The sequence below is a fragment of the Lithobates pipiens genome, unplaced genomic scaffold (assembly GCF_037356315.1).
Source record: "Lithobates pipiens isolate NorthernLeopardFrog02 unplaced genomic scaffold, aLitPip1_a1.2 Scaffold_18, whole genome shotgun sequence".
NCBI lineage: Eukaryota > Metazoa > Chordata > Amphibia > Anura > Ranidae > Lithobates > Lithobates pipiens.
The window spans coordinates 38,619,711-38,633,095 of NW_027507758.1; the positions used below are offsets into that span (position 1 = coordinate 38,619,711).

The 13,385-nt window shown below is 41.7% G+C and overlaps 1 protein-coding gene across 1 annotated transcript in view; it reads left to right on the forward strand.

The window, feature by feature from the left end:
* Window positions 1–13,385, forward strand: part of FSHR (follicle stimulating hormone receptor) — a 242,230-nt gene that overhangs the window by 201,246 nt on the left and 27,599 nt on the right. The window contains exons 7-8 of the mRNA XM_077485598.1: window positions 5,849–5,917; window positions 5,997–6,071. Of these exons, the coding sequence (XP_077341724.1) occupies window positions 5,849–5,917; window positions 5,997–6,071 (144 nt within the window). The remainder of the gene's footprint in view (window positions 1–5,848; window positions 5,918–5,996; window positions 6,072–13,385) is intronic.

Consider the following 13,385-nt stretch of genomic DNA (forward strand, 5'->3'; position numbering starts at 1 on the left):
TTCTGGGTTTTGGGCACGTGCAAGCCCCTGTCCTCCTGTGATTCAACACAGCGGGAATCTGTCAGCAGATCCTGGACAATGATTCATAGCGGGAACCTGCTGATCGCTGTGACCATCAACACAAGGCTCTGAACCGAGGGAACGATCACTTTGTTTCTTTTCCCTGCAAAGCAGGGGGAAAAAACAAATTGATCTTTAGTAAAAATCAGCACACATTACACATTGTTAGGCACACAATTAACCCCTTTGATTGTTAACCCCTAGATGTTAACCCCTTCCCAGCGAGTGTCATTAGTAGTGCCAGTGTTAATGATTAGCACTGAGCAATGTATTTGTACTCACTAGAAATATCAGTGGCAGTTAGTCAGTTCCCACAAAGTAAGTGTCAGATTTCCTGACGCACTATCACAGGCCCGTCATTACTAATATAAATGTTTTTTTTTTTTTTAGTATATATACCATCGTTTAGAGACGCTATAACTTTCACACAAACCAATCAATATACACTAGACATGTGCACGATCAAAAAATGTGTTTTGTTTCATTTAGATCCCTTAATCTAGTTTCGTTAAATTGGGTTGATTCGTTCAATTCGTATATTCAGAATTTTTTGAATTTACTTCGAATTTACAGATTTTTTCATTTTGCAATGTTCAAATCGGTACGTTTTTTCGGACTAAATGAAAATGTTAGATTTTTTTCGAATTTGAATGTGGCAAAGTGAATAAACAAAAGGAAAATCTTCATCAAATGATTATAATGACTCTTTAAATCCCTTTTGGCTTAACAAAAACAGCATTATTTTGAAATGGTACTCTAATAACACACACAGGCTTTGATTTCAGAAATATATTTACAGTTAGGATTTGAAGGGAATTTGATGTAAAATTCGATTCGAATTTCAATTAGAATTTCAGAAATTCGGATGAATTTCATTTCATTATTCGGAGCATGCGGTAAACTTAATTTTTTACTATAATTTCGAGTATTCGGATATATCCGAATCTCCGGGTAACGAAAAGATTGTCTGAATATTCATTTTGAATGAAACAAACCGTACATGTCTACCTTTTGGGATTTTTTTTTTAGATTTTTTTTATTTTTACCAAAGACAAGTAGCAGAATACATTTTGCCCTAAACTTATGAAAAAATTTGATGAAAAAATGTGTTTTATTTCGTTTAGATCCCTTAATCTAGTTTAGTTAAATTGGGTTGATTCATTCAATTCGTATTCGGGATTTGTATTCAGAATTTTTATTCAAATTTACAGATTTTTTTAGTTTTTAAATGTTCAAATCTGTAAATTTTTTCAGGCTAAATGAAAATGTTAGATTGTTTTCCAATTCGAATGTGGCATAGTGAAGAAACAAAATGAAAATCTTCATCAAATGATTATAATGACTCTTTAAAATCCCCTTTGGCTTAACATAAACAGCATTATTTTGAAATGGTACTCTAATAACACACACAGGCTTTGATTTCAGAAATATATTTACAGTTAGAATTTGAATGGAATTTGATGTAAAATTTCAATTCGAATTTCAATTAGAATTTTGGAAATTCGGATGAATTTCATTTCATTAATTGGAGCATGCAGTAAACTTAATTTTTTACCATTAATCGAGTATTCAGATATATCCGAATCTCCGGGTAACGAAAAGATTGTCCGAATATTCATTTTGAACTAAACAAACCGTACATGTCTACATTTTGGGATTTTTTTTTTTATTTCTTTTTTTTTTTACCAAAGACAAGTAGCAGAATACATTTTGCCCTAAACGTATTAAAAAATTGGATGAAAAAATGTGTTTTATTTCGTTTAGATCCCTTAATCTAGTTTAGTTAAATTGGGTTGATTCGTTCAATTCGTATTCGGGATTTGTATTCAGAATTTTTATTCAAATTTACAGATTTTGTTTGTTTTTAAATGTTCAAATCGGTAAATTTTTTCGGACGAAATTAAAATGTTAGATTTTTTTCGAATTCAAATGTGGCAAAGTGAACAAACAAAAGGAAAATCTTCATCAAATGATTATAATGACTCTTTAAATCCCCTTTGGCTTAACAAAAACAGCATTATTTTGAAATGGTACTCTAATAACACACACAGGCTTTGATTTCAGAAATATATTTACAGTTAGAATTTGAATGGGATTTGATGTAAAATTTGATTCGAATTTCAATTAGAATTTCGGAAATTCGGATGAATTTCATTTCATTATTCGGTGCATGCAGTAAACTTATTTTTTTTACTATAATTTGAGTATTCGGATATATCCGAATCTCCGGATAACGAAAAGATTGTCTGAATATTAATTCTGAACGAAACAAACCGTACATGTCTACTTTTTGGTATTTTTATTTTTTATTTTTACCAAAGACAAGTAGTAGAATACATTTTGCCCTAAACTTATGAAAAAATTTTCTTTTTCTTTATTGTATGTTTTATAGCAGAAAGTTAAAATTATTGTCCCCCCCCCCCCCCCCCCAAATCATCGGTCTTTTATCACTTATATAATAAAAATAAATAACCCAGGGATGATCAAATACCAAAAGAAAGCTCTATTTATGTGAAAAAATATATAATATAAATTTAATTTGCTTACAGTGTCACATGACTATGCTATTGTCAGTTAAATTAGCGCAGTGCTGAATAGCAAAAAATGGCCTGGTCACAAAGGTGGGGGGGGGGGGGGGCGTAAAATCTTACAGAGCTGAATTGATTATAGTGGCACTAGTTTAAAAAAAAAAAAAAAAACCTACTCAAGAATATATTTTTAACTAAAAAAAAAAATCTATTGCTCTCAGCCTCCTCCAAAACTGCAAAATCCCTTTTTTTCTGGCTGCTCTGACTCAAATCCTTGTAAAGGGGTGGCTATGTTTGTTCTCCATAGTCCCACTGTATGTAGGAATGTAGCCGTCCTCTCTTACTCCCTACTGAGATAGACTGTGGGATTTGTAGTGAACATAGAGCAGTACACATGACCACAACTAACATGCAATGCTAAGTGATGGGGAAAGAGGGAGGTCTGGAAGCTCACAGTGGATATCACAAGTAGATAGAAAGGCACAATAAGAAACAATTTGATTAAAAAAAGATTAAAATGCCATTAAGTGGTGGATGTGTATGGATTACTTTTGAAGAATAAGGGTATTGTTTAGTGTCACTTTAACCTCCTCACGCCCACGCTATAGCCTAAAGACGGCTACAGAACAAGCTTAAATTGCCAGGAGGGCGTCCATGTACGTAGGGTTGCCACCTTTTCTTCAAGCCAAACCCGAACACTTTAGCTGCACACGGCAACATTCTAATTTTAAGGGGGAACGCTGTGGACTCTGGTGTAAAGGGGAACTCCGATGTAAGGGGGTTTCTGCTCACCAAACCTCCCACTAACATCAGAGTCCGCAGGGCACCCCTTACATCTGAGTCCCCCTTACCTTAGTGTACTCCCTCGCTTGGAGGCAGGAGAGAGAAGGAAGGAGACATCAGGCACACACATTGGATGGTGAGCTCACTTACCCAAGGATAAAGGCTCAGGCACCGACACCTTTCGTCAATGATATATCTGCCGGTTGCTGATCTTCAAACTTCCAGCTCACACATCCTATTCTTGAGGCACAGTGTCATGTATCAGATAAGACCAGAACTGTGTGGACTGCAACAGAGGAAACCCAAACGTGTATAAGTGAAATATGATTTATTAAAGAAAGTGAATAATATAAATACACAGTGCAATAAACCAACCAACAAGACCCCCAAACAACAACAGACAGATATGTACAATAAATGGGTAATGCAAGGACCGTAAACGATAGGTAGGCCAGGGTCATACACAGAGGATCAGCAAATAAACAAGGGCAGTCCCGAATCAGAGTCACAAGCCAGGCCAAGGTCATACACGGGGAGATCAGCAAATGGGATAAGGAACACAGGACAGGGATCAGGGATCAGGTATCAGGTATCAGGTATCAGGTATCAAACAGGCTGCAGGTCAGGGCTCAAGGACAATCCCAAGGCAAGATGTGTGTGCACCTGCCGGGTATTTATAATGGCTGCTGTCAGTCATGTGACGCCTGACTGTAGAAGGCAAAACCTGCTCCACACTGCCAGGATCCCTCCGCTGGTGGACACCAGTACTGCGGACCAAAGATTACATAATTCCAGCAGGAGACACCTGCTGGTGTATCGCAGTACTGCATGCCAAATGATTGATATTACCAGCGGAGGGAACCTTTCCTGACACACAGAATGTCAAAGATTGGAGTGTAGGTGGGCAGACAGATGGGTGGGGGGCAAGAGGAGGAGGAGGAGCAGATCAAACCCTTTCTCCTCTCCTGTCATGTATGAGGCCCATGGTGACTTGGGGAGCTACAGTCCATTCCTAATGTTGTGTCCGGGCTTCAGCCGGTCTGAAACCTGGACACACGATTCAAATTCTGGACAGGTGGCAACCCTACATGTACCTCATCCGAGGCTTGTGCTGCCTGCACACCACCTGCAGGTCCATGGGTCCCAATCCTGGCTCTTTACCACGTGATCAGCTGTCAGCCAACGACAGCTGATCACATGATGTAAACAGAAGCTGGTAATTGGAGAAATAACTAAGATAATTTCCAGCTTGTGTAAACGGGACATCATTTCCATGGCGTGACAGTAGCCCACCAATGCCACCTACCAGTGCCCACCAATGCCACCTACCAGTGCCCACCAGTGCCACCTACCAGTGCCCATCAGTACTGTTAAGCTGTGCCCACCAGTGCCACCTACCAGTGCCCACCAGTGCCACATATCAGTGCTCACCAGTGCCACCTACCAGTGCCCATCAGTATTGCTAAGCAGTGCCCATCAGTGCCACATATCAGTGCCCACCAGTGCCATATATCAGTGCCCACCAGTGCCACCTGCCAGTGCCCACCAGTACTGGTAAGCAGTGTCTACCAGTGCCACCTACCAGTGCCACCTACCAGTGCCCATCAGTACTGTTAAGCAGTGCCCTCCAGTGCCACCTACCAGTGCCCACCAGTGCTACATATCAGTGCCCACCAGTGCCACCTACCAGTGCCCACCAGTATTGCTAAGCAGTGCCCATCAGTACCACCTACCAGTGCCCGCCAGTGCCACATATCAGTGCTCACCAGTGCCACATATCGGTGCCCACCAGTGCCACCTACCAGTGTACACCAGTACTGCTAAGCAGTGTCCCCCAGTGCCACCTACCAGTGCCCACCACTACCATCTATCAGTACCCACCAGTGGCACCTATCAGTGCTTCCAATCAGTACCCATCAGTGCCACCTATCAGTGCTGCATATCAGTGTCACCTACCAGTGCCGCCTCTCAGTGCCCTTCAGTGCCACCTATTGTGAATAAATAAGTGCAGCGCTAAGGTTACAAAAAGTGCCACCTACTAGTGCCCATCAGTGCTGCCTCATCAGCACACATCAATGAAGGAGAAAAGTTACCTGTTTGCAAAATTTTATAACAAACTATGAAAAATGTTTGTTTTTTTCAAAATTGTCTGTCTTTTTTTGTTTGTTTATAAAAAAAATAAAAACTCCAGTGGTGATTAAATACCACCAAAAGAAATCTCTATTTGTGTGAAAAAAAAAATGATTAAAATGTGAAATATGTACAGTGTTGCATGACCGCGCAATTGTCATTCAAAGAGTGACAGCGCTGACTGCTAAAAATTGGCCTGGGCAGGAAAGGGGGTCCTGTGCCCAGTAAGCAAGTGGTTAAGAGAACACTCATTTCCCGCCACTATTTTCCTTGCTCTGAGCTCATATGTTCTTTACCAATAACTTCAATATTCCAATTCCGATGAATTTCCTTTTTTTTTTCTCTAGATGGCTTGTGCAGAATGATATAGAAGAAATAGAGAACCATGCTTTCAATGGAACGAATGTACATGAATTGTGAGTTCCTGAACCCTCATGATCTCCGGTGTGTTTTCATTGTATAATATTCATTTCTTGGAATTTTTTTATTTAATAGACTCCTCAGTGGCAATCAGAAGCTAACAACATTACCCGATCTTGTTTTCCATGGAGCCAGTGGACCAGAAGTGCTGTAAGTTATAACTTTCCCTGATGAGGTTTAAATTAAACTTGTGAAATCTTTTGTTTTATCTGCAGCTGAGATCTATGAGAAAGAACAAATCAATACCTGAGTTACAGAAGTTTAGTTTGCAATTGTAAGACACCCATTTACTAACATAATTCACTCCAGATTACTGAATTGCATCAGGACGCTGGCAATGTATGCACAGCATTTCATTGGGCAACGGGGGGGGGGGGGGGGGGGGGGGAGGGGTGTTAAAGGTTCAGTCCACTCCAAAACTAACGTTTTATGTGATGTTGGGGAGTTAAAAGACAAACTAATACTTTTGGATTCTTTTTTTTTTTTTTAAAACATTTTGAAACTGAAGCAAAGAGGCAAAAAGACTTGTTGCTCCAGAGCGTAGTAAATGAGGTAAAGCTGCTGACCAGCCGCCGTCATTATACTGCGGCAAGTCGGCACGATCCCGCGAGCCGACGTAGCTATATGTCGGCTCACAGGATCGGGATAGCAGGGATGGTAGGATAGCAGGCGCTGCGGGGGTGCCAATGCTCGTGATCGCGGGCACAAGAGGCAAATCTCTGTTCTGTTCTGTGAGGAGAGCAGATACAGATTGTGAGTTCCTAATAGCTAGGAACCATGATCTGTCATCTCCTCTAGGTCAGTCCCCTCCCCCTACAGTTAGAAACACACCCAGGGAACACACACTTAACCCCTTGATCGCCCCCCTAGTGTTAACCCCCTTCCCTGCCAGTGACATTTATATAGTAATCGGTGCATTTTTATAGCGCTGATCTCTGTATAAATGCCAGTGGTCCCAAAAATGTGTTCAAAGTGTCTGATGTGTCCGCCATAATGCCACAGTCACGATAAAAATCAGATCGGCAGATCGCCGCCATTGCTAGTAAAAAAAATAAATAATAAAAATGCCAGAAATGTATCCCCTATTTTGTAGATGCTATACATTTTGAGAAAACCAATCAATATACGCTTATTGCAATGTTTTTTTTTGTTTACCAAAAATATGTAGAAGAATAGGTATCGGCCTAAACTGAGAAAAAATAGGTTTAAAAAAAAAAAGGGGGGGGGATATTTATTATAGCAAAAAGTAAAAAAATATTGTCAAAATTGACGCTCTTTTTTTGTTTATAGCGCAAAAAATAAAAACCGCAGAGGTGATCAGATACCACCAAAAGAAAGCTCTATTTGTGGGAAAAAAAAGTGCGTCAATTTTGTTTGGGTGCAGTATCGCACGACCGCGCAATTGTCAGTTAAAGAGACGCAGTGCAGAATTTAAAAAAAAAAAAAAAATGAACTGGTCATTCAGCAGCCAAATCTTCCAGAGCTGAAGTGGTTACTTTTGCAAAGAATACCCAATTACGTGCAAGGAAAAAACAAACAAATAAAAACAGCATTTTTGCTTGCAAATGATTGGATGATGAAGTCGGCAGAGCTTTTGTGCATTTACTAAGCTCTGGTGGGAGCAAGTGCAGTCTATTTGCCTTTAGTAAATGAACCCCAATGTATATCTTATTTACTATACATATACAATCTTTCACATGCACCTATGATAAAGGATTCGTAGAGTATTATGGATTTTCTTAAGAGAGCTCACTGGACTCGGCTTCCTTTCAAACAATCTGCCTCTAGTTGAAACTTTATGGAGTATCCAAAAGGGGGGGGGGGGGAATCATTTAAGCTTCTTTTGCGCTTCTTTGTCGCAAAAATGTGGTTAAAATGTTTATGTGTTTTTGCCGCACTTCTGGTGCATTTTGCACTTGTGAAAAAAGGACATATCACTAAATAAATGCACCAAAAACACATTTGTGGTGCATTTTTACCACGTTTTTCATGCATTTTCTACTCATTTAGATGGAGAGGTTTTTTTTATGTATTTTTTTACCCCACTAAACTTGCAGCATGCAGAACTTTTGACACCTTTAATCAATCTGCTATAGGCCGAGCGGGACTTTGCTCCTTCGGAATGGATGTCATATGACGTTCTCTCAGAACAGCCACAGGGCTGTGCGGCGGCGCAATCTTTCATTGGCTGATAACTGATCACTCTACTGGCCTCCACACCACCGATCGCCGTGATGTGCTCCCCCACAGGCGCGCGGGGGCTGTTATCCTGCAGGATGTCATATGACGCCAAGTCAGGATAACTGAATCACCGCCGGGCCGTCATTCTGCTATAGGGCAGGCGGGAAGTGGTTAATGAAATAGTTCCAGGAATCTAGTATATCTTGTTGCCCAGACCAAACATAGCTAGAGGAAATCTTTGGTTACTTCTGCACTTCAAGAAGACATTTATAATTGACATTGATTGTATCGATGAGAATTTGTGAGAGACATAAAAGATGCTAACATAGTGCTATTGAGCTCTGTAAACAACAGGTATTTTACAGCTTAGGGAGTGTTGGAATCCAGAGCTTTCCACACTGGCTTGATTGAAAAAAACAAACAAAAAAACAACATATTTGTTTAAAATGATTTTTGTTTAATTCCCTTACCTAATTTAAAGCTGAATTCCAGGAATACAGCAACTTTGCAGGCACACTATGTGTTAAGTCCAATTAAGTGCATGTCACATCCCAGGCTCTATTACCTATATGTGACAGGTTTATTACACTCCCAGAGGATAGCTCCAGTTGTGAGAAGAGAGAAGCACACATAGCAGCTATGCCCTCCCCTCTGCTGCCCATTCACAGAAGCCTTTTTATTATGTATTATGTGAATCAGTTCACATAATACAAAGGCTTCTGTGAATAGACAGAAGGAGGGTAGGGGTGGGTGTATCTGTTAAAGAGACTCTGCTCTATAAGGAACTGAGACCACAGTGATCAGTGTCGGAGCTCCAGAAGATATTCTCCCGGAGCACAATAAACCTGTCAGTTGTGAATAATAGCGATTAGTCTATGAGGCGGCAGCCACCTTATCAGACTTAAAGTGGTTGTAAAGGCAAAAGGTTTTTATCTTAATGCATTCTCTGTATTAAGATAAAAAAAAACTTCTGTGTTCAACAGCCCCCCTCAGCACTCATAATACTTACCTGAGCCTCATCTCTATCCAGGGACTCTACCTCCTGATTGGCTGAGACACAGCAGCAACGCCAATGGCTCCCACTTCTGTCAATTAAAGTCAGTCATCCAATGAGGAGAGAAAGGTGAGGGGGCTGAGTCACGGATCTGTGTCTGAATGGATACAGGGAGCTGTGGCTCAGCTCGGGTGCCCCAATAGCAAGCTGCTTGCAGCAGAGGTACTCCCCAGGAGGGAGGGGCCAGGAAAGCACAAGAGGGGCCTGAGAAGAGGAGGATCTGGGCTGCTCTGTGCAAAACAACTGCACAGAGGAGATAAGTATAACATGTTTGTTAATTTTTATTAAATAAAAACGAAACTTTACAATCCCTTTAACTCATGGTATGGTTTTTATAAAACAGCTGAATTCCTGGAATTCAGCCTGAAGTAGAACTAAAGGCATTTAATTTTGGATAAGGAACTTGGTGTTGAGTTATTCACTTTAAGGTCATCACAGAGGACAAGGGGGCACTCTTTACACCTAGAGGAAAAAAGATTTTATCTCCAAATACGGAAAGGTTTCTTCACAGTAAGAGCTGTGAAAATGTGGAATAGACTCCCTGCAGAGGTGGTTCTGGCCAGCTCAGGGGATTGCTTTAAAAAAGGCCTGGATTCCCTAAACGTACATAATATAACTGGGTACTACTGTTTATAGGTCAAGTTGATCCAGGGAAAATCCGATTGCGGGGGATCAGGAAGGAATCTTTTTCCCTTGCTGTAGTAAATTGGATCATGCTTTGCTGTTTTTTTTTTGCCTTCCACTGGATCAACTGTGAGTATAGGATTGTGTATATGGGATTGTATTTTTTTTTTGGCGGTGTTCAGTGATTTTTATCGGGGCTGCAAATCGGACACTTTTGACAGTTTTTTTATGACCATTGACATTTATATAGAATCGGAGTTAAAAATAGCCACTGATTACTGTATAAATGTCACTAGCAGGGAAGGGGTTAACACTAGGAGACAATCAAGGGGTTAAGTGTGTGTTCCCTGTGTGTGTTCTAACTGTATGGGGGTAGACTGACTGGGAGAGAAGACAGATCGTTGTTCCTACTTAGTAGGAATACACAATCTGTTTCTCTTCTCCTGACAGGACAGGGATTTGTGTGTTTACACACACACAAATCCCCGTTCCTGCTCTCGTGCCTGCAATCGCGGGTGACCGTCAGGGATCGCGCCCACCGTCCACGCGCATCGGGTCCCCCGCTGTGCAGCCGCGTATATATACAGGAGCTGAACGGGCTTAAAGAGGAAGTAAACCCTGATGAGTTTACTTCCTCTTTGATTCCCTGCAAAGGTAAAGCATAATGGACTACTATGCATCGCATATTAGTCTATTATGTGTCACTTACCTGACTCAGGAGCCAGCGAAGTCACCGCTGTCCCCTGTAGTCCGGAGCATCCATCTTCTCAGATGATAGTTCATATTTTTTAGCACTGATCACTGTATTAGTGTCAATGGTCCCCCAAAAGTGTCAGTTAGCGTCTGATATACCGCAGTCCTTCTATAAGTCGATGATTGCCCCCATTACTAGTAAAAAAAATTAAAAAAATTAAAAATTCCATAAATACAGTGGTGTGAAAAAGTGTTTGCCCCCTTCCTCATTTCCTGTTCCTTTGCATGTTTGTCACACTTAAGTGTTTCGGAACATCAAACCAATTTAAACAATAGTCAAGGACAACACAAGTAAACACAAAATGCAATTTGTAAATGAAGGTGTTTATTATTAAAGGTGAAAAAAAATCCAAACCATCATGGCCCTGTGTGAAAAAGTGATTGCCCCCTAAACCTAATAACTGGTTGGGCCACCCTTAGCAGCAACAACTGCAACCAAGCGTTTGCGATAACGTGCAATGAGGCTTTTACAGCGTCCTGGAGGAATTTTGGCCCACTCATCTTTGCAGAATTGTCCTAATTCAGTTACATTAGAGGGTTTTCGAGCATGAACGGTCTTTTTAAGGTCATACCACAACATCTCAATAGGATTCAGGTCAGGACTTTGGCTAGGCCACTCCAAAGTCTTCATTTTGTTTTTCTTCAGCCATTCGGTGGTGGACTTGCTGGTGTGTTTAGGATCATTGTCCTGCTGCAGAACCCAAGTTCGTTTCAGCTTGAGTACACGAACAGATGGTCGGACATTCTCCTTTAGGATCTCTTGGTAGACAGCAGAATTCATAGTTCCTTTTATCACGGCAAGTCTTCCAGGTCCTGAAGCAGCAAAACAGCCCCAGACCATCACACTACCACCACCATATTTTACTGTTGGTATAATGTTATTTTTATGAAATGCAGTGTTCCTTCTACGCCAGATATACTTGGACACACACCTTCCAAAGAGTTCCACTTTTGTCTCATCGGTCCACAGAATGTTGTCCCAAAAGTCTTGGGGATCATCAAGATGTGTTGTGGAGAAATTGAGACGAGCTTTGATGTTCTTTTTGCTCAGCAGTGGTTTTCTCCTTGGAACTCTGCCATGCAGGCCATTTTTGCCCAGTCTTTTCCTGATGGTGGAGGCATGAACGCTGACCTTAACTGAGGCAAGTGAGGCCTGCAGTTCCTTGGACGTTGTTGTGGGGTCTTTTGTGACCTCTTGGATGAGTCCTCGCTGCGCTCTTGGGGTAATTTTGGGCGGCCGGCCACTCCTGGGAAGGTTCACCACTGTTCCATGTCTTCGCCATTTGTGGATAATGGCTCTCACTGTGGTTCGCTGGATTCCCAAAGCTTTGGAAATGGCTTTATAACCCTTTCCAGACTGATAGATCTCAATTACTTTCTTTCTCAATTGTTCTTGAATTTCTTTGGGTCTCGGCATGATGTGTAGCTTTTAAGGATCTTCTGGTGGACCTTACTGTGTCAAGCAGCTCCTATTTAAGTGATGCCTTGATTGTGAACAGGTGTGGCAATAATCAGGCCTGGGTGGGGCTAGAGAAATTGAACTCAGGTGTGGACAACCACAGTTATAGTATGTTTTAACAAGGGGGGCAATCACTTTTTCACACAGGGCCATGATGGTTTGGATTTTTTTTCACCTTTAATAATAAACACCTTCATTTACAAATTGCATTTTGTGTTTACTTGTGTTGTCCTTGACTATTGTTTAAATTGGTTTGATGTTCCGAAACACTTAAGTGTGACAAACATGCAAAGGAACAGGAAATGAGGAAGGGGGCAAACACTTTTTCACACCACTGTATATCCCATAGTTGTAGACACTATAACTTTTGCACAAGCCAATCAATATACGCTGCTTATTGGGATTTTTTTTTTTTACCAAAAATATGTAGCAAAATACATATTTGATGTTTTATAGCAGAGAGTAAAACATTTTTGGGTGGGGGGCCGGGATCTGGGGGGCCCCCCTTATTAAAGGGGGCTCCTGGATTCCGATAACCCCCCCACCCACAGACCCCGACAACCAACGGCCAGGCACCCAAAGCACCCACCCCCCATGTTGAGGGCATGAGGCCTGGTACGGTTCAGAAGGGGGGGCACTCGGCGCTCGCTTGTCCCCACCCCCTTTCCTGACCGGCCAGGCTGCGTGCTCGGATAAGGGTCTGGTATGGACCTTGGGGGGACCCCCACACAGTTTTTTTGGCATAGGGGGTTCCCCTTAAAATCCATGCCAGACCTAAGGGAAATTGTCACCTCTCTCTAGCGCTCGCTGCAATAGGAAAATGTGTTTTTCCTATTGCAGCAAGCGCGAGATGTACAGTACCCTGCAGCCGAGAACCAGCGCAAAACATTCTCGCGGGCAAGTGCTTTAGCAGCCCTTGCGTCATATTTGGTCCATTTGACCAGCATACAGACGAATGGGTTTCCCGCTAGCAACTGGGTCTGGCGGAGTTCCGGCGGGAAGATTTAAAACATGTTCTATTTCTAAAGCCCGTTGGAGTTTTGGACAGCAAAGGTCCAATGAAGCCCACACACAATCGAATTGTCCGAGGGATTAGTTCTGTCAGACCTTTGCTGTCAAAAAGTCTGGTCGTGTGTACGTGGCATTAGGGCCACTTTCCCACCACGTGCCTGTTTGCATTGACTAATAGTGATGGACGAACTTCAGACGGGACGTTTTGTGAACGCGATTCGCAAACGTGCCCAAATGTTCACGAACCCCAGGTGGACACCACATTCACTTTAATGGCAGGCGAACCTTAAAAACCTCCAGGTCATATTTTCAGCCACAAAATACTTACTAGCTGTGCACACATAGTCCCACAACATGGACACTGACATACCAGAAGTATTAA